Source organism: Sinocyclocheilus rhinocerous, unplaced genomic scaffold, assembly GCF_001515625.1.
Source record: "Sinocyclocheilus rhinocerous isolate Xijiao unplaced genomic scaffold, SAMN03320098_v1.1 scaffold2670, whole genome shotgun sequence".
In the NCBI taxonomy this organism is placed as follows: Eukaryota; Metazoa; Chordata; class Actinopteri; order Cypriniformes; family Cyprinidae; genus Sinocyclocheilus; species Sinocyclocheilus rhinocerous.
In genome coordinates, this window is record NW_015647012.1 from 291,421 (window position 1) to 314,241 (window position 22,821).

A 22,821-nucleotide genomic window follows, 5' to 3' on the forward strand; every position below is an offset into this window, starting at 1 on the left:
TAGCGTGAGCTGAGGCCAGGCTAGAGTGAGCAGAGGCGGCGGGGTCGAGAACGACGAAGGAGTGGCAATCACATGAGACCACCCCGGGCTGGACTCCGCTTTGTCCACGGTGAAAGCCGATCCGGCGATCCACAGCACGAAGTTGATGTATTTCCTCAGCGACTAGCACGGATCAGCTCTAGGCATGACGAAGCGGATATCGTCCTATTTTGGAAGGCCAAAGTAGTTTCGCTTTCACAACAATACACAGGCATCTTCACGACATGGCGGCAGCAACAATACTACAGCGAGAATAAAAGTTACGCATTCTTTCTTTGCGTGAACATTTGGGCGGTGTTATGCAAATCTTCCCACATAGTGACGTAGACATGTGGGGGCGCGTTAGAACGAGCCGTTTTAGGTAGGCGTGGTTGACTCTTAACTTTCATAAAGAATATCTCTTTGGATTTGAGACTTTAGTCTTTGCAACTTTACAGATCTTCTTTATGCACCAAGAGCTTGTAACACTTCAAAGAGAAAGGAAAAATAGAAAATCGCATCATATGAACACTTTTATAAAAAAAGAAAAAGAAAAAAAAAAGTTAACATCTACATCAGCTTACCTCTCCAAAAGACTTCAAAAGCTTCCTCTGTTGACTTGACCTCAACCTCAGTGCACCCGGCCACATACATGTTGTGATTTTGATCTTCACGCAGTATTTTGGATTGGGGTGGTCTGAAATGCGAAATACAGTATGATAACATTTCTGTAACTACAGAGTAGGCAACAAAGCTCAATCTCTGCATGGGCGCCTACCAGCAAGTAAAACAAAAGCACAAGACAAAGCACATACAGACACCCTAGAGGCACTTGAAAGCATAAGCCAGGACGCGCAGAACAGCTACACAAAGGAAAGAATATCATTATCAAAAGGCAGCAAGTCCATCTATGAATGGATTTCACTGGCCACGTACATGAACTCAATGTTGTTTCTCAGAGGTGTGCCTGCACCATTCCACCTAATGAAAAAACAAAATACATTATCTATAAACTAAGTGCATAGATATAACTAAATGAAATAAATGAATGGGACTAAACCTAAATCAGTTTTGTGTCAGTTCTCAATGTAAAATTTTAATCGAGTAAATATTTAATTAAAAAAGTATTGGTTACCCACAAATTGGTACTACTGACCTCAAAGTAGTTTTTTATATAGACTATCATTCAAACATTTGGGGTCGATACCATTTTTTTGAAAGAAGGCTCTTATGCTGACAAAGGCTGTATTTATTGAATCAAAAATACAGTAAAAACATATTAGCCAACTTACTTGGGCTTTATTGGGTCAAAGGGAGTCTCTTCCAGGAGATCATAGATGTAGTTGTTGTAAATCTCAATGTAAGAGACAAAAACACTGTAGCTGCTATCTTCATCCACTCCACCTGACTTACAAGCCTCCTCTGGACTGATCATGTCAGCAAACTCAGGGTCAATTCGCCTACAAAACAAGAACAGCATATAAACTCACTATATTTAATTTAAAACAGATCAGGCAATTTGTAACTTTAAAGGTGCAATAGGTGTTTGTCTTCAGAAACATTTTTTGTTATGCTGGTTGAAAGTCTCTTCACATCCCGATAGCAATCATTAAGTTAAGTGGTCTAAATGTATTTGTCTGTATTTATATATTCTGTGGAAGGCGCAGGATCAAGAAATAAATGTCCAATCAAAACGCTCGCTCCGAGCGTTTTAATATGCTTTCCCTACCTGCCTGTCAACGTATGTATTAGCATACCTCTGCGCACCCGGTTCGCGCAGACAGGATACGTCAGGCAATGGCAGACAAACATAAACAACCCGATCTTCCTTCCTGGTATAGTACTTTAAAAGTTTTCTCACCGGTGAGTGACACATGATGTAGCCCAGCGGTTAATCTAGTCCTCGCGCCAGCTCGTTAGAAGTGAACTACGTGCATGAACTGTGTTCCGATCAATATGATCCCTACCTCCGTTTAAGTTTACATCACTTCGGAACATGGGCACTGCTGATGTAGCCTATTGTAGGAATGTTGTCTCTGGTCTGTGAGCGTAAAAGCGTTCAGGGGGCGTGGCTTTGGACGGCGATTGCAGGGAGGGTGGGACGTTCGCTTTCAGTGCTGTCAGGCTAAAGTTAGCATTTTCCAAGATCTCCTACTGCACCTTTATTTACTTGAATTAACCTTGTTGTTGGGGTCTTTGGTACAGATGTCTGGCTGTCTCGCTTCTGTCGGTCCAAGAGCGCATCTACCTGATTCTGTACCTCCATGCCATTTTTATCATCAGGCTTGAAAACCTGATGAGGGAAACATCAAGATAGTTCAAGGATGGAAAATTAATTTTACATAACTGAATAAAAGTACTTGATGAATTTGCTTACATATCTCTTGGCCTGGTAGGGGCCGATGCTGTTGAAGATCATGTCGAGTGAACGTGGGAGCAGCCCACCTTGACCAGGTGAGCCAGTCATTGTGTACGTTTTACCACTGCCAGTGACACCGTAGGTGAACAACAGACCTAGTTTAAAAAGAAAACTGCTGTCAGTCGGAGTGTTTTTAAATAATAATAAATCATCATCATCATCTACAAGCACACAGAAAAGTATATTTACCATTTTTACAGTGAATGAGGTCTTCTACTAGAGGTTTGGCAACATCTTCAAATAATTCCCTCTGTGTCGTTTTAATTCCAAACACTTTTTTGAAGGAATATTGTGTCTAGAAGACAATTATTGTTCATCATAGTTAAAGGGATTATAACACATCAATATGTAAATGAACATCTAGGAAGCACATAATGAGTTGTATTAGTAATATTTCAAAGTATAAAAATACAACCAACAAACCTCCAATACTTCAATTCATTGTACAAAAATGAATTGAAAAAGAGAGAAAAAAAAGTGGCTTGAATAACTGTTCCCAACCACTACAATATGGAAATAACCATAACTTTTACTGTACATGCAAAAAAAGTTTAAAGATTCTTACATCAAAATACATTTACTTAAAAAGCAAAATTACATAATATGTCTTGTTTTGAGAAACTGTGAGTTTATGCTTAAAACGAACAAATATCTGCCAGCGGGCTCAGAAAAATACACTTAATTTAACTAGTTTTAATACCCCATTAAAAGATTTGATTAAATTATCTTATTGTTCAATTCCTCAGAAAACAAGGCTTCATATCTTTATTTTGCATCTGCAAATTTAATGCCACAACTTTATGAATTTAAGACTTAAGGCCTGTTCACACCAAGGACGATAACGATAAAGATATAGTTCCAAAAATCGTTCTCAATATTAAAGAATAGCAGAGTCCACACCACAGCTATAACGATAAAGGCACAGAGAAACAACATCATTGGAATCACTTTCAGAAAAAAATTTTCCAGCTGATGAACGATAAAAAACTAACAGCCAATCACAATCAATCCTGCTATAATGAGCTTGAGAGTTTAAAGCGGCAGACGAGTGTACGCTTGGAATAAACAGACAATATCGTCCGCTGGTGTGGATGCTAATATAGTTATCTTTATAGTTATCGTTCTTGGTGTGAACGGGCCTTTACAATGTAAGATCTATTTAAGGCCTTAATTTATGGAAGGGCAAATTAACACCAAGACCCACATAAACCCTGCATAAGCTTCAAAGGAATAGTTTTGTTTTCATGTTGTTCTAGACCTTGACCATTCCAAGCAGCACAAAAATTATACAAAGTTTTGCAGACTCAAAACAGCAAACAAGTCATACTGACCATGTTTATGGTGCTTTTACTGGCACTTTTAAAGTCTGGCAACCCTAATACTCTTAAACTTTCATGATATAGAAAAGTGCTACCAATACACAAAATCCGCCTTTGTGTTGCACAGAAAAATAAGTCAAACAGGACTGGAGAGGTATGACATAACTCCTAATAAAAATTAGAAGAAAATTGTGTTTTAAATCATCCTAATTGGCAATATGAGAGCAGACAGGCACTCACCTCTTTGAATTCACCATTTCTGTTGGCTTTGAGCCCATCAGGGGCATGTAGCTGAATGGTGGTGTTGCTTATAACCTCAATACAGCATTCCTCATCTTCTGCACCCAGTGGCCGCACGCGACAATACACCTGCAAACACATATCGAATTAATATGCTGATCATGATTGTCATTATCCTAATGCGAACAAAAAGTTACAACATACTCCAACAGGGTCCTTCTGGTTGTTGGAAGGCTTTTTTGGAGGAGGGCGGCGGGGGGTCTTGCCCTTCCTGTTACAAACCGAAAAATTCATACATCACTCAACAAACAAGTAACGTTATAGTTCAAGTAAAACGAGCATGGTTGAAAGAGAATCCTAACTATCTATACACTTTCGGAGTTATGATAGGAAAATGCAATCAGCTCATTACTTCACTGATTTTTACCAACATAAACAACATAACGTAACGTTAAACAACATAACATAACGTTAGTTGATAATAGGGATAACAAATAATCAAACTACTGAAATAAACAGAAAACGTAAGACGTAAAGCGGGATTATGAACTGAGCCTAAAGTACAAACAATGGATTAATAACGTTAAGTAAACGCGACGGGCGGTGAGTAACACCAACTAGTTAACAGATGTCTGCTAAAACCACTCAAAGACTTTCATATGAAAACAAACTCGCTTATATGTTAATAAACGGGTCTTTAAAAATTCATTATCGGTGTAATATAACTACAGTAGAAAATAGGTATAAAACACTTACGCTTGCCTAATCATGTTGAGGTGTTTTAGTTTAATTCCGCGACGCCGTTGCCTTCTTGTCCGTATACAAAATTCGAAGTTCAAACGTTCCCTCCACTGCGTCAGTAACAGATTTTTCAAATGTGACCAATCAGCGAGCTCAGCCACGCTTTAGGCGACCGGATGTCCCGCCCTAAGCTCCGCCTGATATTCTGTTGACAATTTCCGGTTTTATCCGGAGAAACAGCATGCGTAGCTTTTTTTTGCCGACAAACAACTGTCTGCTTGTGTTTAACGGTTAATATATAAAAGTATTAATATAAAAATAGTATATAGCATGTTAAACTAAATATATAGTAATAATGTTAAAATAAACATATATAGGCCTAGTAATCTACATTATATAAAAAAATATATAAAAACTAGATCAAATAGTTTTCATTGCAGTTTTATTTAGTAAAAATAACAAAACGTTACATATTAACAAGATTTATTTATAAGAAAGATAAAGATTGTACACATACAGTTTTCAAAGACTGATTATAAAAAAGGCACTTGTAAAAACGATATCTGATTCATGTGCATCAAAAAAATAGAAATGTGCTTTGAAATTGTGCAAATGTCAAGCATGTGATTAGAAGTAGAGAACGCAAATGACACCCTCATTACAAAAACATTAATCAAACATACAAACTAAATTATACAGTCTAAATAAAATGTTCTCGGGCCATTCATAAAATTGTTTCCATTGAACACATGGCTACAATATATACAACATATATTTACTCAGGTTTAAGGGTAACTAACTTAGTTGCCCTGAGTAAGCTTATCAAATGTCACAATTCAAATTAATTTGTCTTTCACACCTCTAGTAGAGAAAAGTCCCAGACTGAAGACATATACTGAGCATGAAGCCACTGCTTTCATGTAGCCATGTCAAGTTCAATGGCAGTCATCTGGAAATGTGTGCCAATAATAGCGAATACGTGGAAAAGCTGATGACTGTGGCCTGTGAAGGATGCATTAAAGAACCACAGTTTAGAATTAATAGTTTACTGAGGTTTGAAAGCATCATACCAGTATCAAACCAACTGAATTCCTGATTCTTAGTTTAAAGAGAATGCAGGTATCTGTAATTGTACCTATGTAGTCAAAACTGCCAGGAGCCAAGCGTTCAGGCAGGTGTGTGGCAAAAAGAAAGCCAGTGAGGACAGCCAATGACGTGTGCTGATAGTGAACAGTACTGGCCTCATTAACAGTGCAACCCTCACCATTGCACACAAAGATCTACAAAAGAAGGCAGGAAGTCCAATCAAAAGTATTTTAAATAAATGACCTTTGTTCAATTTATTCACATTTCACATACAGCCAAAACAATGAGTTCATTTTTTCCCAAAAAATTTGAAATAACCCAAAACACTTACTCTATAAAAGAGAGGGATGTTGTCAGAGATATGGATAGATAAAAGACGATTATCCGTAGACATTTACAGTTTTTGATTTAATTTCCCAGAACACCTAAAAGAGAATACAGTTTATTTACTGAAAATTATTTTTTAATTTTTTAGATGTCAAGATTAAGCTGCAGAAGTGAAATACAGAAATGACCTTTTAATGCTGTGATAATTATAATAAAAAAATGGTAAACCAAGTCTAAAAACAAAGAAATACAAGTGTTTAGTCCTTAAAATGTTTTTTTACCATTTAATACTATTGAGGTCAAAATTAGCAGGTTAGAATATACCAACTTTTGATTTATTAATTACTTATCCTACCTTGAGTAGCAGGCCAGTGCAGTGGAGATTACAGAGTTAACAACAGCTATAGGAACATAATATTTGTGAAATGTGCTAATAACCCATTTATCTGGAAATGAGTAAGAGGAGTAGGTGATGGCAGACCCTGTTGTTGATCAATTACACAAACAAAAAAATGTAGGTAAATTAAGACATAAGTATATAACTATATTTTACCCAATAGTTCCTCTACATACCAAGGCTGTAGAAGCTGAGTGCTCCATAATCAAAGAAGAAGCAGATGTGCCTGGCTCGTTCTGACATGGTACTGAAGGTATGAGCACAGCTGGAAGCAAGTGGGTACAAACAGCATGACAACAGGAACACCAGAAAGGGCCAGGTGAAAGGATCCTGCCAGTCATCCTTCACCAACACTACCGTCAGCAGTTTCCATAAGAAAAACCTTGCTAAAAAAATCTATTTCTTTACATTCTAAAAACTCAAGCATGCATCAATAGCTGTGGTACAGCAGAGGCATCAATGCTCTTGCAATAAAAAGTATTTTTTTATTTTAATATTAGTAAATATTTGCAAGTTTTCAGCACATTATAAATAGTTTGAAGTTTAAATTAAAGTGGCAACAATTAAGTTGATCTTGCAGAAGGCTCTATGACAAACTGTCTCAAGTTTTCTGCAACCTCTCTAATGTTTTACTCTACATGAGTAATGTGGAGTTCAGTCTTCAATACAATGAGTTTAAAGTATAATTTAGTTAATCTTGTAGGAAGCTCAAATGAAATTCTTAATTTTGTCTTCATTTTAACAATGTAAATGTACCAAAAGATGAATGCTGAAAATGAATTTATCATGTAGGCAGAAAATGAGTCCAAATATTGAGGGTTTCATTTGTTAGCTGGAATAGACTAAGCACACAGTCTTTGGCAGAGCTGCATGGGTGGCGATACCCTGAAATGATGCCATCCTCATGGAAGACCTATACAATGAAACAAATAGTCATTTGAAAATCATATTTATCAATTTAATGTATCTGCTTTAATAGTTCATGACTGACATGATAAGTATACAACCAGTATACAACACATTCAACATTGCAAAACAATGCCATTTCTTGCAAATTAACATCAGCATTGAAAAACTTACTTTTGGAACTTGGTTGATGGTGAACACTTGAGGTAGCTTGATGAGATTGAGCATAGTAGAGGAAGGCTCCAGAAATCACAAGGTGGAGAGACCGTCAGCCATCTACAGAGTTCCTTGATTCTTTGTGACTGCTGGACTTCTTTAGTGTTCTTCTTTATCATAATATCTCACAGTCCAGTCACCAACTCAGGATGTTTCTATAAAACTCCTTCCTAAGTGTGCCTATGGGAGTTAACCATTTCAATACAACATTTGAAATCCATAAATCTTAAACATAAAGCTGTTTATGTGGGAAAACACATGAAAACTAATTAAAATGTAAGAACGTGTTGCTGTTTAACTAAACACTTCTCCAACAGCCTTTCATTAAGCTGTTATGAGCATCAGTGCAATAGACAGAGTTATCTAACCCTAGTCATAAACCTTGTGGCCGCAATTTTACCTGCCTGAATAAACACAAATTTAATCATTAAACTCTATTATTCTCATATTTATTCTGACTGAAAAACGGCTACCTGAACATCACCATCTCTACCTCAAAATCAAAAGTGTTAGTAGAACATTAACTTAGACTGGGAAGGGGAGCTGAGGGGGAAAAAATCACATAAATCTTTACCAGCTGAATATACAGTAGCTTGACACTTTTATTGTTAGGCAGTAAAACCTTCAATAGATTAATCATTGTTCAACAGAAAATTGAGGGATGTGTTAAATCCTAAAGATAACATGTGACTGGTGTATCAGAGCTCATATTGTGAGAAAAATGTATTCCATAGAATACATGAATATAAATAAACCTCATATTGGGTCCCTAATCTTTGTTGTGTGCAAAGAGCACAAAAATACTTAAACTGATAATATAACAAGTAAATGTAACTAATTACCTGCACTGGGCAATATCATTATATAGTGAATAATGATGAAGTACAGTTTTGTTGCATTTGGCGGCTACAGTAAACTAGAACACTATGAACTTGGCACAAAAAAGTCAAAGCATACATGTTTATGTGTGGAAGAAATGTTTTAACTAGTGAATCCAACCAAACATGTACTTCAGTACATTACACGGTCACGGTGGTGGAAAGCAGTGATTGTTTTTAGCATACGCATTTCAAATAGGCTACTGATTGTTTTACAGAGGGAAAAAAAAGTGTGAACATCACACCAAAGCTGATATATTACAAAAATATTATTTCTGTGCACACAACAGTTTATGCACTTTTAAAGTGAAGCTCATCAATCATAATGAATAACACGTGGATCAAGTTTACACTGAAAATGCCAGGCAAAATTCTTGAATAATTATTTGTCCTTCATAGCGGTTGTAAAAAATAAAGACTGCGAATCAATGATATAGCCTACCTAATAAAATGCCTACCTACCATTCATTACAAAACTAAAAAAATGTTCCCAAAAGACAGCCGTTTTTATTAATATAGGCCTATGCATCTCAAGTCTTACCTTTAGATGTATATGTGCTTTCGACGTTTAGTGTGTTAACTGAATAAACAACATACAGTGAATGTTTGATTTTTCCCTCCTGACAATGAGTAGCGAGTGGGAGGGGAAAACATGCCTTTCTTTGTTTTCGTTGGCTGTAGGTCCCTGTGGGCTTCTGTGATTGGCCAGCAAACACTCATGAACGCGCCGTATCCAAAACGCTACAAGCACAACGCTACGCCCATCAAAGAAGTGGTCTACTTTTGCAGATGTTAGTAGTGTCTTTTTTGAAAGATTTTTTAAATCTAAATTATATTGGTATATATAAAATATTGGTTTGAACTGAGGCGGTGATCAACATTCTATAAAGGTTAAGCACCTCTTTCACTGACCAATTGCAGTTGAGTTTTTAGGCACTATGTTTGTACACTAAACAGCGAAGGTGCCAGGAATTTATGAATATTTCTAGCGCAGTATATTTTCGTATCTTTGAAAAATAAAAATGTAAATAAACTAAAGGCATATTTAAAAAAATAATAATAAAAAAAAGCATGTGCATGATTTGCTCAAAGCATGTTAATACTTGCCTACATTTAGTGGCATCTAGTGGATACATTCTGTATTGCGCGCAACGATTACAAAACAGTCGGTTTCATACGTCACTGAATGTAGTCAAAATACATGTTTGTGCACATGTAGCGGTGTTGACCTCTGAGGATTTCCCGATCCGGCGATGAATGTAATGCAGATCGTTTTACATTTGCAGGTAAGCAAGAAAGTGCATGATTCCAGTCGATCGGATCGTATCTACAGTTTATCTTTATGTGTAACAGTGATGCATTTCACATGTTTTGTTGACCTCTTTCAAACAAGAAAGTAGACTTTAACTGGCGCGAGGAAGGGCTCGGACAGATTCCTCTGCATCGAAGCAGACGATGAACGTCAATTCAAAGAAAAGACCGAATGAAGAACAACATCAAACACTCTCCAAGAAGCTGAAAGCCAAACAAGAAGGCAAGACAGCATCAAAAACGGGTGAGCAAATCGACGAGTTATGAGTAATTACAAAGTTTTGTTTAAATATGCAAAAAGTTTCATTTATGAATGGAAAAAACGTTTTCCATTCACCAACCAGTCACAAATATACATTTTCTAAAGGGCTAAACTGTATTTGTGTAATGTAACAGAAACCTACATACAAGCAAGTGTCAAATGTATTGGAGGTCAAAAGAAAGTAGGCCAAACAAGTATCCTTCACTACATTTACAAAAGCTCCTTGGGACAGAGCATCCATGCTCAACTGCGCCAGGTGATGACAAGCACATAACACAGGCAAATATATATGCTATGGCCTATTGCCAGTGCACTGTGCACTTTATAGAAAATTTGTGCAAGAACCCACCAACTTCAAACATTACAGTACTATGTAGCAACTCTTCCTTGTGTTATAGTGTCTGCAAGAGCCTTTTGTACGCTCACTTGGAACCTACAAACTTCACCGCACAGCAAGTCCCTTTGATCGGAGGGTCACTTGCCTGGAATGGCATCCCACCCATCCCACCACTGTTGCAGTGGGCTCCAAGGGTGGAGACATCATCCTGTGGGATTATGATATGCTGAATAAGAGAACCTTCATACAGGGGGTGAGATTAAGCTGAACTGAAGTGAAGAATATACTGTTCAAAAAGAAGACAAGAAGTATTTGGACACTTCCTAGTTGAATTTGCAAGCATGACTCAGGAAAGTGAAGTTACTTTTTTAAAAATGTCTAGCATCATTTGTTCGCAGATGCAACTTGGTTTAATATTTATCTAATGCAATGACATACATACAATTTAGGTGTCAGTTAAGTGTCCAAATACTTTTGGGATTTCAGTAATATCAAATTATTGTGACATGTATACTGTTTTCCTCTGCAGTATAGTTTACTAATATACACAGTTTACTCACTTAAAAATAAATAAAATGCATAAATAGCTAAGTAGTATTATATACTATTAAACAAGAGTACTCTTGAGTAAAACTCTTAAGTAAGAGTACAGTACACTCTCAGAAAAAAGGGACAAAACTGTCACTGGGGCGCTTTCAAACGGTACATATATGTACCATTTAGGGGTAAATAAGGTACAAAGATGTACCTTTTAGCTTTTGTACCTTAGGGTACTGCCCCAGTGACAGCTTTGTACCTGTGTAAAGGTAAATTTTAGCATTTGCATATATACACAGATTGCAGTAGATAATTGTAAAAGATGCAATTTTGGCAACTGCTGAGATTTTCTCCTCTGTTCGTCCAGATGGGACCTGGAGATGCAATATCAGGCATGAAGTTTAACCAATTCAATACCAATCAGCTGTTCACCTCATCTATTTGGGGTGCTACCACCCTTCGGGATTTCAGTGGATCGGTTGTACAAGTCTTTGCCAAAACAAATTCATGGGAGTAAGCGAGTTCCTTTATTAGCAGTTATGGCTGTTCTCCCATTTGCTTTCAAAGAAACATAGACCAGACAGAGATTTGAAATGCTTTAAACAAGCATTTTTCCTTAATTTGATCTGATCCTTGTCCATTTCTGTTTATTCACCTGAATTATAGTACAGTAAGTGTGCAAGTTCAACATCAGTTATCAGTGTTTGATTCAGTTGGCTCTTAAATATAGAGGAACTTGCCTGTGTTTGAAATTTAACACAGTTTTAGTGTTACCAAGATATAAAATTGAGTTCCATGCCATATATAAAGAGGGCATTAAATGTATTCTATTCGTGCATATTTTGGTCTCCTGATTGGTATGAAGTTAGATAAACCCTGTGATAGATCAGAAGATGAAATCATTTGATTGTATGTGTGACAGTATGCTCATTGTGCTTTGTCATTGATTATTCTGCTTTTAATTAAACGTAATGTTCTATTAGACTTTAGGTTATCTAAGATAAATCTGTTTTGTCATTAACGTTGTCCTTCAATATTTGTGGAATGTATTGTGAATGTTGGTGTGTTATTGGCTGTGTTGAAGAACATTGTTTGTCTTTATTTCCTTCATGTTTTTGTGTCGGTTTAGTTGCTGTATAAATCTTTAATCATGTTCAACCCATAGTCCTCCCTGTATGTAGATCTAACAAGCCTGTGTTTGTCTATTGAGTCCATGCAGAAGGGAGCTGGTGACTTTATAGGGGGGATGAAGTTCTGCCTCACAGATGTGTCCAAAATCTTTGTTGCTTCTGGTGATGGCACAGTAAGCGTGCAGAGTTTTGAGGGCCTCCAAAGTCAGATATTGTCTCGAACCCCAGATTGTGGCCATGACCACCATGATCTTTGGTGAGGACAGTGCTTGTGTGAACTCTTGTGGATTGCCCTGCAGTGTTGGGAAATCAAATATACTTTACATATTTACATAATGCATGTTTATGTTCAGTATTTCATATTGCTGCTCTGTAAAAACAGTTGCCTTTCAGCATGCAGTATAGAGCGATTGTTGATTTATATATATATATAAATATATATACCCTTCCTGATTTATTATTTTTTTGCATGTTTGTCACACTTTAATGTTTCAGATCATCAAACAAATTTAAATATTAGTAAAAGAAAAACCTTAATTTAAAAACTGCATGTTGTGTTTACTTGTGTTATCTTCGACTAATATTTAAATATGTTTGATGATCTGACACATTAAAGTGTGACAAACGTGCAAAAAAATAAGAAATCAGGAAGGGGTCCAACACTTTTTCACACCACTGTATATATGTGTGTGTGTGTGTATTTCACTGCCATTATATCCAGTATAAATTGGATATTATGTGAAGATGTATTTGTGTATAGTTTTAATGCCACAAATGTCACTCTCCCAGTTACTGGTACTGCTGTTTGGACGTGTCTGTTAGTCGTCAAATGCTTGTGACTGGAGACAATACTGGACGACTTCTTCTGCTTGGCCTGGATGGACATGAGGTAAGTGAGGGAAATGTCTAAATCAATTCTCATAGCCAAAATCAAGAATAAAGCTGTCTGATATATATATTTTCGAAAACATTTAGATTTTCAAAGAGAAGCTGCACAAAGCCAAAGTGACCCATGCAGAATTCAACCCTCGTTGTGATTGGCTGATGGCTACATCCTCTGTTGATGCTACAGTCAAGCTGTGGGACCTCAGAAATATTAAAGACAAAAGCAGTTATATCGCTGAATTGCCTCATGAAAAACCAGTCAATTCTGGTGAGAGGCTATATAATCAGTAAAAAGGGGAAGAAGTAATAAAAAAAATGTCTCTCAACTGTACAATGCAAATAAATTGAAATGAATGTTCTTTTTCTTTCAGTGTACTTTAATCCAACAGACAGCACCAAGCTCCTTACTACAGACCAGAGGAACCAGCTCAGGGTATATTGTTCATATGACTGGTCTAAACCTTATCAAATAATTATTCATCCTCATCGACAGTTCCAGCACTTAACACCCATCAAGGTAAGAGTTCCTTTAGCCTAAACTGCAAACTTTCCAAGTTGTTTATGTTGTAATCAAGTTTACAGGCATATTAGTGATCCAGCACTATTGGCATCATAGAGTTTAGTTTTGCTCATTTTTTTTTTCCATCAGGCAACCTGGCATCCCATGTATGACCTCATCGTGGCTGGCCGTTACCCAGATGATCAAGTATTAGTCAATGACAAGAGAACTATTGACATTTATGATGCCAACAGTGGTGGGATTGTGCATCAGCTGAGAGACCCCAATGCTGCTGGTATCATATCTGTAAGAATGTTTTTTCTTCTTCTTTTAAATATTAAAAAAATATATAATGTTAATGATTAGGATTCCTAAAATTATATACATTACCACTCAAAAGTTTGGAGTCAGTAAGATTTTTTTTTAAAGAAATGAATGCTTTAATTCAGTGAGGATGCAGTAAATTGATCAAAAGTGAGAGTGAAGACATTTAGAATATTACAAAAGATTTCTATTGCTGTTCTTTTGAATTTTCTATTCATTAAATAATGAAGAAAAAATGATCATGATTTCCCCAAAAATATTAAGGCACAGTTGTAAACATTGATAAAAATGTTTCTTGAGTACCAAATCAGCATATTATGTTTTCAGAAGGATCATGTGACGCTGAAGACTGAAGTAATGACTGCTGAAAATGTAGCTTTGCCATCACAGAAATAAATTACATTTTAAAATATATTAAAACAGAAAACAGCTATTGTAAAATATTTCACAATATTACTGTTTTTAATGTATTTTTCATAAAATTATCATAGCCTTGGCAACCATAAGACACTTCTTTAATATATATAATATACAGTGTTGGGGAGTAACTAGTTACATGTAACGGCGTTACGTAATTTAATTACAAAATAAATGTATATATATAATCGTAGGTGGACTTGATATCTGATTGCAGGAACCACTATAATATCTCATGTTTATTTTATTTCAGCTCAACAAGTTTAGTCCAGCTGGAGATGTGCTGGCTTCTGGAATGGGTAAAATATAATTTACTGTTTATAATCATAGTAGTCAGGACTGATAGACGATTTAATTAATTCAGAAAGTTGTAAACTTTAATTACAGGCTATAACATTTTGATCTGGAACCGAGAGGACACACTGAACAGTGTTAATCGGAAACAGACAGTGGAGAAAGTGGAGGACAGTGGAGGCAGACCTGGAACCTCCAGATCCCAGCATCGCACTCAGCAGCATACGAATAGAGACAGAAGAGCAGCTGCTGATGATGCCAAGCTCAAGAAAAAGCTGTCATCACTGTCATCAACAGAGACCAAGTCAAAGACCAAGAGCAAGACAGAATGCAAGACATCAAAAGCAAAGAAAAAGTGAGAGAGAATACACACTTGAGCTTTAAAACTAGATACTTAAGGTCTCAGTCTCATGTCAATATATAAATCCTGGAACAACAAAAATTAAACTAAGGACTTGTTTTGTTACCTTTTATAGGTCCTAAAATATGTATATTCTGATCAAAATAAACTTTTGTACTTTTTTACATTAAAATCTTCATGTTATGTGTCTTTATTAGTGTAATAAGAGGTTCATATTCTTTACAAACTGTTCTTTGAGTCATATAAACCAGGTACAAATAATCAGGATGTTACTTTAAATTATGTTTATTTAACAAAGTTCAGGAGGAACACCTTCATATATATATATAGCCGACTAAACCTCTGTGCCTTGACTGTTTTCCAGCATCCCTCATCCCTCTTGACTTTTCCTATCCCAGCCTAGGATATGGGGGAGTACTCTGGGTTCGGGCCAAATTCCGAGCTCAGAGTCCTCCCCTCGGATAGTACGCCAAATATGCACACTCTTCATCTGATTTTCTGAAGTGTGAACTCGTGAATCACTGGTATGTTTATTGCTAGTTAAGACTTGCGTAGCTGAACGAATGTAACATTTGCAAAACGACCAAGAATATCCATCCAGGCCTGCTGCTCTGACTCCAGCCTCTGATTTCGTGCCTGGTAGGCTGAATAGATAGTCCCGAGGAGGAGGGTCTCAAAACGGGCCTGAGTGAAAGACTTGTCTTGCTCTTCCAGCATAGCCAGTAACTTCTCCATTGCAGACACAGTCTTTGGGATACTGTCGTTTATGAGAGATAAGAAAGCTCGCCCTTGTCGCATAGATGCAATTTCTTGATCCTGCATGACAACATTATTGTCGACATCAATCTCCAGTCCTCTCCATAAGAACTAGGATTAAAAAAAAAATAGTGAGCTGATCTGTATGGTATGGAGCCTGTTAAAGGATGTGGTGATTGGAAAAAAATGAGCTCCTGTTTGCTTGCAAAACGTTTTTTTATTTTTATTTTAAGTATTGTGTTCAAACGTGCCTTTGCTCTCAACAGCACTGAAATGTAGTTTTTTTTTTCTTCCACCTCATATTAAAAATGTCTTGAGGAAATGCAAAAGTTTTTGAGAGTGAATGCAAAGTTTCTTGGGGAACACAAAAGTTTTGCTTGCAAATTCAGAAAATATAATTACATGATTATTATTATTATTATTATTATTTGTTTTAATTCCTTCTATCTCATTTTTTCCATCACCATGTGCCCTTCAGGGCTCCGTAGAGTTGTTTCTTCAGCATTTGTCTATATTTGTAGTTTAGTTAGATCGTAAGATTATAATCGTAGTATTTATCTGCATTTTGCTTAAATAGTCCTGGAGTGTGAGAACTGATTAAATATTCCATGTAGTCTCTCAATACAGTGTTATAAAATCTGCATGCATAACAATTATGTACAAATGAGACATTTTTGAAATATTTTAGATGAAATGTAGAACAAATATCTGCATAACATGTTATGTAAATCACTAAAGTCTATTAAGTTTTATATTAAAAATGGTCATAAACAAGCGTGTCAGAGTGTATTTAAGATACATTTTATCATTCCAGTGACACACTGCCATAGCCTATAGTTTAACTGATCTTTGAAATAAATCAGTGTTTTCCCTACAATAGTGAATTCGATTAATGTACATTAATACGTGGTCAAATTCATTGTGGCTTGTAGTGCTGTGTGGAATGTATTATGGCTATACCTTCTTACCTCAAACATCAGGTTAGCATCACTTACAGATCTGATAAACCCTTGATGTGCGAGTCCTCCGTGCAGGACAGCTGAAACATCTGCATGACAGCACACAGACTCATGAGTTCGGTGGAAAGCAGTAAGACAAACAAGCCTGAGCTATTGGTCAGTGCTATGTGAGCAATGCCATGATAAACTGAGTATGAATAATACAAAATCAAAGTTTTAAGCATCAAGCAGTGCTCGCAGAATTTAAAGAGGGAAAATATGCGATTCTGACGTCACGATTGGCAGAAATCATGTCCAACATGCCACAGAAGTGCCCGGCGCTGGAAAACCAAGTACTACTACTATGATCACAAGGAAAACAAGTCTGCACATATGATTACAATCTAAATAAAAGTGTATAACAACAACGATTTAAGTATTTAAACAGAAGCATTGCACATGTCCTCACGTTAAGTTCAAAAATCTTTACCTGAGGTTTTCCAGGGCTCCCTGAAGCCAATGAGACACAGGACAACCCATACAACTTTGATCTGAGTCAACAACATTGCCACAAAAATAAACCTGCACTTGATTCACGCAGCTTTCAGTCGTCATCCGTTTTAGCCCCACAAAAACGGGATTCCCGAGTCAGTCCTTAGTGCGTCGCATTTTTCCACCTGCGGAAAAAGACCATTTGAGCCAAACTGGGAGAGTAAAAATGCGACTACAAGTGATAGTGACTTATATCCGTTTCCTTTTTATAGTAAATAAATGTAAGATGATATTGTGTACTATAGCTTAATGAAATGCTAATTAAGTTATTTGAGAATACGTTTAAAATATGTAACGTTAAATATATATATATTGATATGCATTGCAATCACAGGCCTCCAACACACGGGGGCAGCAGAGAGTCACGTAAACACGCGGTGACGTCACCTCGAAAAACGTTCTGTTTACTTCCTGAGGCTCACAAGCAGTCTTCTGGTATGGCAAAGATTTAACACATGCTAACATTTATTAACGATAACGCGCATGTGCTGTCTACAGTTTTACATATGACACGTTGTTTTCTCCTGCGTTCGATTGTGGATTCATTAGGATGGTGAATGTTACCCAGACCTTAATCTAGATGGCTTAAGTTAGCATTAGCTGCACCGCTGGCTAGTTTAACGTTACCATAGATGGACATAATTTGACTGAGCAAACTGCTCAGTCAATTTTAACGCTGATTTAAGTACCAAGTCGGTTCTGGTGGAACCGTATCAATGCAAAATCATTATAAATATCTCATTAAACTGTATGAAATATTTTTTGTGTAGATAGCATGCAGCAGTTTCATAAATAATTCTACATATGGATTTGCATCAATCTGACAGCAGTTTTAGCGAATTATATCCCAAGGCAAATCCCATCCTGCCATTCAACAATTAAAACTACATGAGAGACAGCTGACCCAGTAAGTCATTTATCTAGTATTCAGGTGAAGCTGCTTTAGATTAAAGGGGCCATGGAGTCCGGTGAAGACGGTGTTGGAGGTCCATCAGGGGATGAAAACTACTTCCAGGGCTACACCTTCACCGATCACTCCCATTCCAGTCGTGTTGTGAAGAGCATCATGGACTTGTGTCTGGAGGATGGGTTGTTTGCAGACGTCACCATCACTGTGGACAGCAAAAAGTTCCAGCTTCACCGCCTGGTGCTCTCAGCACAAAGCAGCTTCTTTAGGTCCATGTTCACCTCTAACCTTAGAGAAGCTTTTGAGCGTAATATTGAGCTGAAGGATGTCAGTGCACCAGTCTTCCAGTCACTGGTGGACTACATCTACCATGGGACCATCAAACTAAGGGTTGAAGATCTGCAGGACACTTATGAGATGGCTGATATGTATCAGCTCACTGCCCTGTTTGAGGAGTGCTCTCGCTTCCTGTCAAGAACTGTGGATATCAAGAACTGCCTCCAGGTGAAACCTTCGGTGTTATTAACTACTATACACAAAAAATGCTTTGATAAAAGTCAGCTGAATGAGTAGAAAACTGTTGACCACTTTTTATTTCAGGTGATGTGGTTGGCGGACAGACACAGTGACCAGGAGTTGTATACAGCTGCCAAGCACTGTGCGAAGATTCACCTGATTCAGCTGCACCAGACAGAAGAGTTCCTGAACTTGCCATTGTGCCTTCTCGTGGATATCATTAAAGGTGAATGAATGGCAAATTGGTTTCACTTTAGATGAGAGATTGTGATCAGAAAGAGTCAGAAATAATGTTAACTTGTGTCTGTAATTTGTATCTGCTTCTTTAGATGGTGTGCCAAGCTCACAAAATCCAACTGCAGCTATTGAATCTTGGATAAATCACAACAAAGTTGAACGAGAGGAATATTCTGATATGCTTCTAGACAGCCTAAAGGTTAGTGATAGATAAAATGGGTATTACACAATATTTTAAGCAATAATTTACCTTTAATGCTCTATTGATATTCTGTATTCTTTAGATGAAAACATATTCAGGGCTCAACTGTTTTAGTTATATATTTACAAAAGGTTTGTTTATTTATTGATTTTCTTTCACTGGCTCAGTCAGGTCTGTAGTTAAGATTTCTAGTACTCATCCTCCCAAAATTGTTCCTAACACAAAAAAATTATAAATTGAATTGAATTTGAATTTTTTATATATATATATATATATATTTGTAAATGTATAACATTTGCAGTTTTAAAATAATGTATAATATAATCATTTTTTATCAATTGTTCTTTTTTTTTTTTTTTTTTTTTTGAAAATTATATAGTTATTATAATTATACAAGAAACTCCATAAATTCCTAAACGCTTTACTGGAAAATTATGGCATACATGGTAAAACTTTTTCCTACTTTGTGGTACTATCAAAAATCATTCTTGAAACTTCCAGAAAATCTATGTTAACCAGCTAGATCATTTTACCTAGCTGGTCACTTTAAAATATTGACAAGCAGAATGCACAGCTGTTGTTTATTAGTATAATATTGTTTGCATGCTCATTGTTGACTTTGTTGTGTTATAGGAGATTGGTGAAAAAGTGCACATATACTTAATTGGGAAGGAAGACACACGCACACACTCTTTGGCAGTGTCTCTTCATTGTGATGAGGACGACACCATCAGTGTCAGCGGCCAGAACAGCTTGTGTCACCAGATCACAGCTGCCTGCAAGCATGGGGCTGATCTATATGTTGTAGGGGGCTCCATACCGCGACGCATGTGGAAATGCAACATGCACACTATGGACTGGGAGCGCTGCGCCCCTCTGCCCCGGGACCGTCTGCACCACACGTTAGTGTCTGTGTCCACAGAGGATGCCATATACTCATTGGGAGGCAAGACCCTCCAGGACACTCTCTCCAACGCTGTCATTTACTACACAGTACAGGACAACATATGGAAAGAGACCACTCAGCTAGACACAGCTGTGTCAGGTGCAGCCGGAGTCAATTTGGGAGGCACCATTTACCTTTTGGGTGGGGAGGAAAATGACATGGACTTCTTTACCAAACCGTCTCGCCTTATCCAGTGCTTTGACACAGCCACACAGAAGTGTCAGACCAAGCCCTACATGCTGCCTTTTGCCGGATGCATGCATGCTACCGCCCATAAGGACCTTATCTTTGTGGTGGCAGAGGGCGACTCTCTGGTGTGCTATAACCCACTGCTGGACAGCTTCACTCGGCTGCGCTTCCCTGAAGTGTGGAGCTGCGTGCCATCTCTATGGAAAGTGGCCAGCTGCAACGGATGTATCTACGTTTTTAGGGACAAATGCAAGAAAGGTGACGCAAACACTCTGAAGTTGAATCCTGCCACGTCGGTTGTCTCGGTAATCAAGGGAATCAAAATCCTCCTCACAAACTGGCAGTTTGTTTTGGCCTGAGATGTTCTACGTAATGCATTGGACAATGATAAATGTACTATGGTGATATCAGTTATGGTCTGTGATATTGATTTAATAGACAGCAGTCATTTAGAAGTTGTTACTGTGATACAGTGGTACAAGCTTTATAATGTCATGTGAAGTGTTACACAGTAGGACACCGTAAAGTGTTTAATGAAGGCCAAATGTAATGTGATAATTGTCATTTGCAGTTGACCATTGAAGTTTGTCAAGCTTTGGTGAAACCTTCCAACATGCTTTTCATTTGGATTCCAAAAGGAATTTATATTTAAATTTCTTTTTAAACTGTTAACATTCCACAACATGTATCTTTAATTAAAATCCACAAGAACTAATCTGTACACAGCACTTATTGAATTAGTTGAATACATCTGCAATGTATACATTTGTGAATTGGATATAGTAACTACCTTCTAATGAGTGATAATGTGCAATATATGGTGTCTTACAAATGTCTGCAAACATACTCTGAAAGTAAGAAAATGTTTTCAGATTAACAATGCAAAATATCCTCAAGACCGCTGACAAAAAAATATTTTAGTACAATTGTCAAGGGCCATTTAAGTAACATTCATAATAAAAGTTTGCAAGAAATGTGCTCTTATTGCATCTATCTCGCTTAATGTTAATTTCTCTGTTGTCACCTCGGATCTCGGTTTCTCAGTGGTTTGTGACTGGACCGGAACTTCATACCACCTCAAGCTGGTTTGAAAGTTGTTTGACACAACTGTTTACATTTTACTTCATCATGCAGTATATGAAAAAGCAGTCCATTTTTATGTCTGCCAGAGACACAAGTTAGCTTATTTTTGTTGACTTTTGTGGCTGGTTCAGAATATTGTTAGTTACAATGATTTGGCTTTTGAAGTTATAGACCAATAAATGTCTGTTTTGTTCTACTCTGTACTTTTGGTTAACTTTTCTCTTGAATTAAAAGCTAAAAATAAGTTATGTATTTCATGTTTTCCCCTTTGCCTAACCGTTACGATAATGTCACCCTCACCTCTTTGTCATTCTGAACCTGTATGACTGTCTTTCTTCTGCAAAAAGCACAACGATATTTTGAAGAATGTCTGTGTTTTTGTCCATACAATGAAAGTAAGTGGGGTCCAATGCTGTTTTGAAACATTCTTCAAAATATCTTCTTTTTGTGTTTCGCAGAAAAAAGTCATACTTGTTTGGTGAAACATGAGAGTGAGTAAATGATGACAATTTTCTTTTTTGTGTGAACTATACCTTTAAGGAGACATTAACACCTAAAACACAATAAAAGATTTGTAAGAAGTGTTTTTCTTTTTCTCACTCTGTTTTAAAGTAGACTTGACAGCTAGAAGGCTCACAAGTATTTATTTCAAGCGATATATTTCGGTTTCCCCAAAATGTGCTGAGTCAGTGTTAGCATTTCAGGAATTGTGTTATAACAAAGATGTGACTTACAACCACTAGATGTTTATCTTTGGAAAGATAAGGCATCTTGTGAATGGCAAGGCGGTAAATACTCCCTATTTGTGTCCATGAAGCTGTAAAGGGGGCAGGAAGGACTGAAGAAAGCCAGGTTCAGTTGAGAACCCGACAATTCGATCCCATTGATGTGTTTCAAGAAGCAGCGGTACTGTAACTCAAGACAAATACCATGTCAGAGTTTGTGAACTATTCTAAGCATCAGTTGCTGACACCGAGGCTCGGGGGCTGGGAGGTGGCACACCAAGCGGCTTAACAAGGCCCACCCACAGGAACTGCCACCCTCTATGTGGACCGTTGACTCGCTCTGCTTCACTGTTGTGAAATATCTGGCTGTTTTTAGACATGTTCACATGATGTCCAAACCTCTGCTGTAGCTCGGGACTGAATATTTCCTAAAGTTGTTCTTCTTTGTTAAGAGTCCTTCACAACCGTGGTGCTTGAGCCTCTTGACGGTGTGTGGATGTGGAGGTGAACAGCACTGCTCTTGGTTTGAAGATCTACGGATAACCGTCTTTTGTGACCTTGGATCTTTTCAGAGGCTGAAGCTGGATTCCACCAGAGACACATGGTCCAGAGTGACAAGGCCATCTGCTGTAGCGCCAGCACTGCAGTGGGAGGGAGGGGAAAGATGAAGGGGTGGTTGTACAGAGAATTCCTCCCCCTCGGGTGTGGAGGGAGTAGATATTCTGGGAGATCATTGCCAGCACCTTGGATTGAGACTTATTTCTTTAGTTTCACAATTTTTTACTTCAGCTTTCTTTCCAGGCTTTCTGGAGCAACTGAATTTGGGTCTTTAATGTCAAGAGATCATGATTTTGTGATTCTTCTGT

The 22,821-nt window shown here is 37.3% G+C and overlaps 4 protein-coding genes and 1 pseudogene across 6 annotated transcripts in view; 2 read left to right on the top strand and 3 right to left on the bottom strand.

The window, feature by feature from the left end:
• The window catches only part of LOC107708211 (kinesin-like protein KIF23), a 19,503-nt gene extending 14,610 nt beyond the window's left edge, over nucleotides 1-4,893 (bottom strand). The window contains exons 1-8 of the mRNA XM_016512383.1: nucleotides 4,753-4,893; nucleotides 4,201-4,267; nucleotides 3,997-4,125; nucleotides 2,627-2,732; nucleotides 2,396-2,532; nucleotides 2,199-2,311; nucleotides 1,311-1,478; nucleotides 593-715 (exon numbers count right to left, since the gene is read on the bottom strand). Of these exons, the coding sequence (XP_016367869.1) occupies nucleotides 593-715; nucleotides 1,311-1,478; nucleotides 2,199-2,311; nucleotides 2,396-2,532; nucleotides 2,627-2,732; nucleotides 3,997-4,125; nucleotides 4,201-4,267; nucleotides 4,753-4,766 (857 nt within the window). The 5' untranslated portion in view covers nucleotides 4,767-4,893. The remainder of the gene's footprint in view (nucleotides 1-592; nucleotides 716-1,310; nucleotides 1,479-2,198; nucleotides 2,312-2,395; nucleotides 2,533-2,626; nucleotides 2,733-3,996; nucleotides 4,126-4,200; nucleotides 4,268-4,752) is intronic.
• A 564-nt stretch (nucleotides 4,894-5,457) lies between these two features.
• Nucleotides 5,458-9,180, bottom strand: LOC107708222 (membrane progestin receptor gamma-A-like; annotated as a pseudogene).
• A 509-nt stretch (nucleotides 9,181-9,689) lies between these two features.
• Nucleotides 9,690-15,037, top strand: LOC107708220 (DNA damage-binding protein 2-like). 3 transcript variants are annotated; one of them, XM_016512393.1, is made up of 11 exons: nucleotides 9,690-9,833; nucleotides 9,941-10,102; nucleotides 10,255-10,376; nucleotides 10,519-10,710; nucleotides 11,362-11,507; nucleotides 12,914-13,013; nucleotides 13,100-13,277; nucleotides 13,381-13,526; nucleotides 13,659-13,814; nucleotides 14,503-14,548; nucleotides 14,637-15,037. In XM_016512393.1, the coding sequence occupies exons 2-11, from the start codon at nucleotides 10,003-10,005 to the stop codon at nucleotides 14,900-14,902; spliced, it is 1,452 nt and encodes a 483-aa protein (XP_016367879.1). In that variant the 5' UTR covers nucleotides 9,690-9,833; nucleotides 9,941-10,002; the 3' UTR covers nucleotides 14,903-15,037. The 3 variants fall into 3 exon arrangements, with proteins under 3 accessions (XP_016367879.1, XP_016367878.1, XP_016367880.1); XM_016512392.1 differs by lacking the exon at nucleotides 11,362-11,507 and adding an exon at nucleotides 12,214-12,380; XM_016512394.1 differs by lacking the exons at nucleotides 11,362-11,507; nucleotides 13,659-13,814 and adding an exon at nucleotides 12,214-12,380.
• Nucleotides 15,038-15,239: 202 nt separating this feature from the next.
• Nucleotides 15,240-17,178, bottom strand: LOC107708214 (protein FAM180B-like). The gene is made up of 3 exons (XM_016512386.1): nucleotides 17,089-17,178; nucleotides 16,629-16,708; nucleotides 15,240-15,771 (listed from the first exon to the last, which is right to left on the bottom strand). Exons 1-3 carry the CDS (start codon nucleotides 17,162-17,164, stop codon nucleotides 15,445-15,447), a joined length of 483 nt encoding a protein of 160 aa, XP_016367872.1. The 5' UTR covers nucleotides 17,165-17,178; the 3' UTR covers nucleotides 15,240-15,444.
• A 312-nt stretch (nucleotides 17,179-17,490) lies between these two features.
• On the top strand, nucleotides 17,491-21,543 carry LOC107708223 (kelch repeat and BTB domain-containing protein 4-like). The gene is made up of 4 exons (XM_016512396.1): nucleotides 17,491-18,561; nucleotides 18,658-18,799; nucleotides 18,903-19,009; nucleotides 19,646-21,543. The coding sequence occupies exons 1-4, from the start codon at nucleotides 18,109-18,111 to the stop codon at nucleotides 20,504-20,506; spliced, it is 1,563 nt and encodes a 520-aa protein (XP_016367882.1). The 5' UTR covers nucleotides 17,491-18,108; the 3' UTR covers nucleotides 20,507-21,543.
• The last annotated feature ends 1,278 nt before the right edge of the window (nucleotides 21,544-22,821 follow it).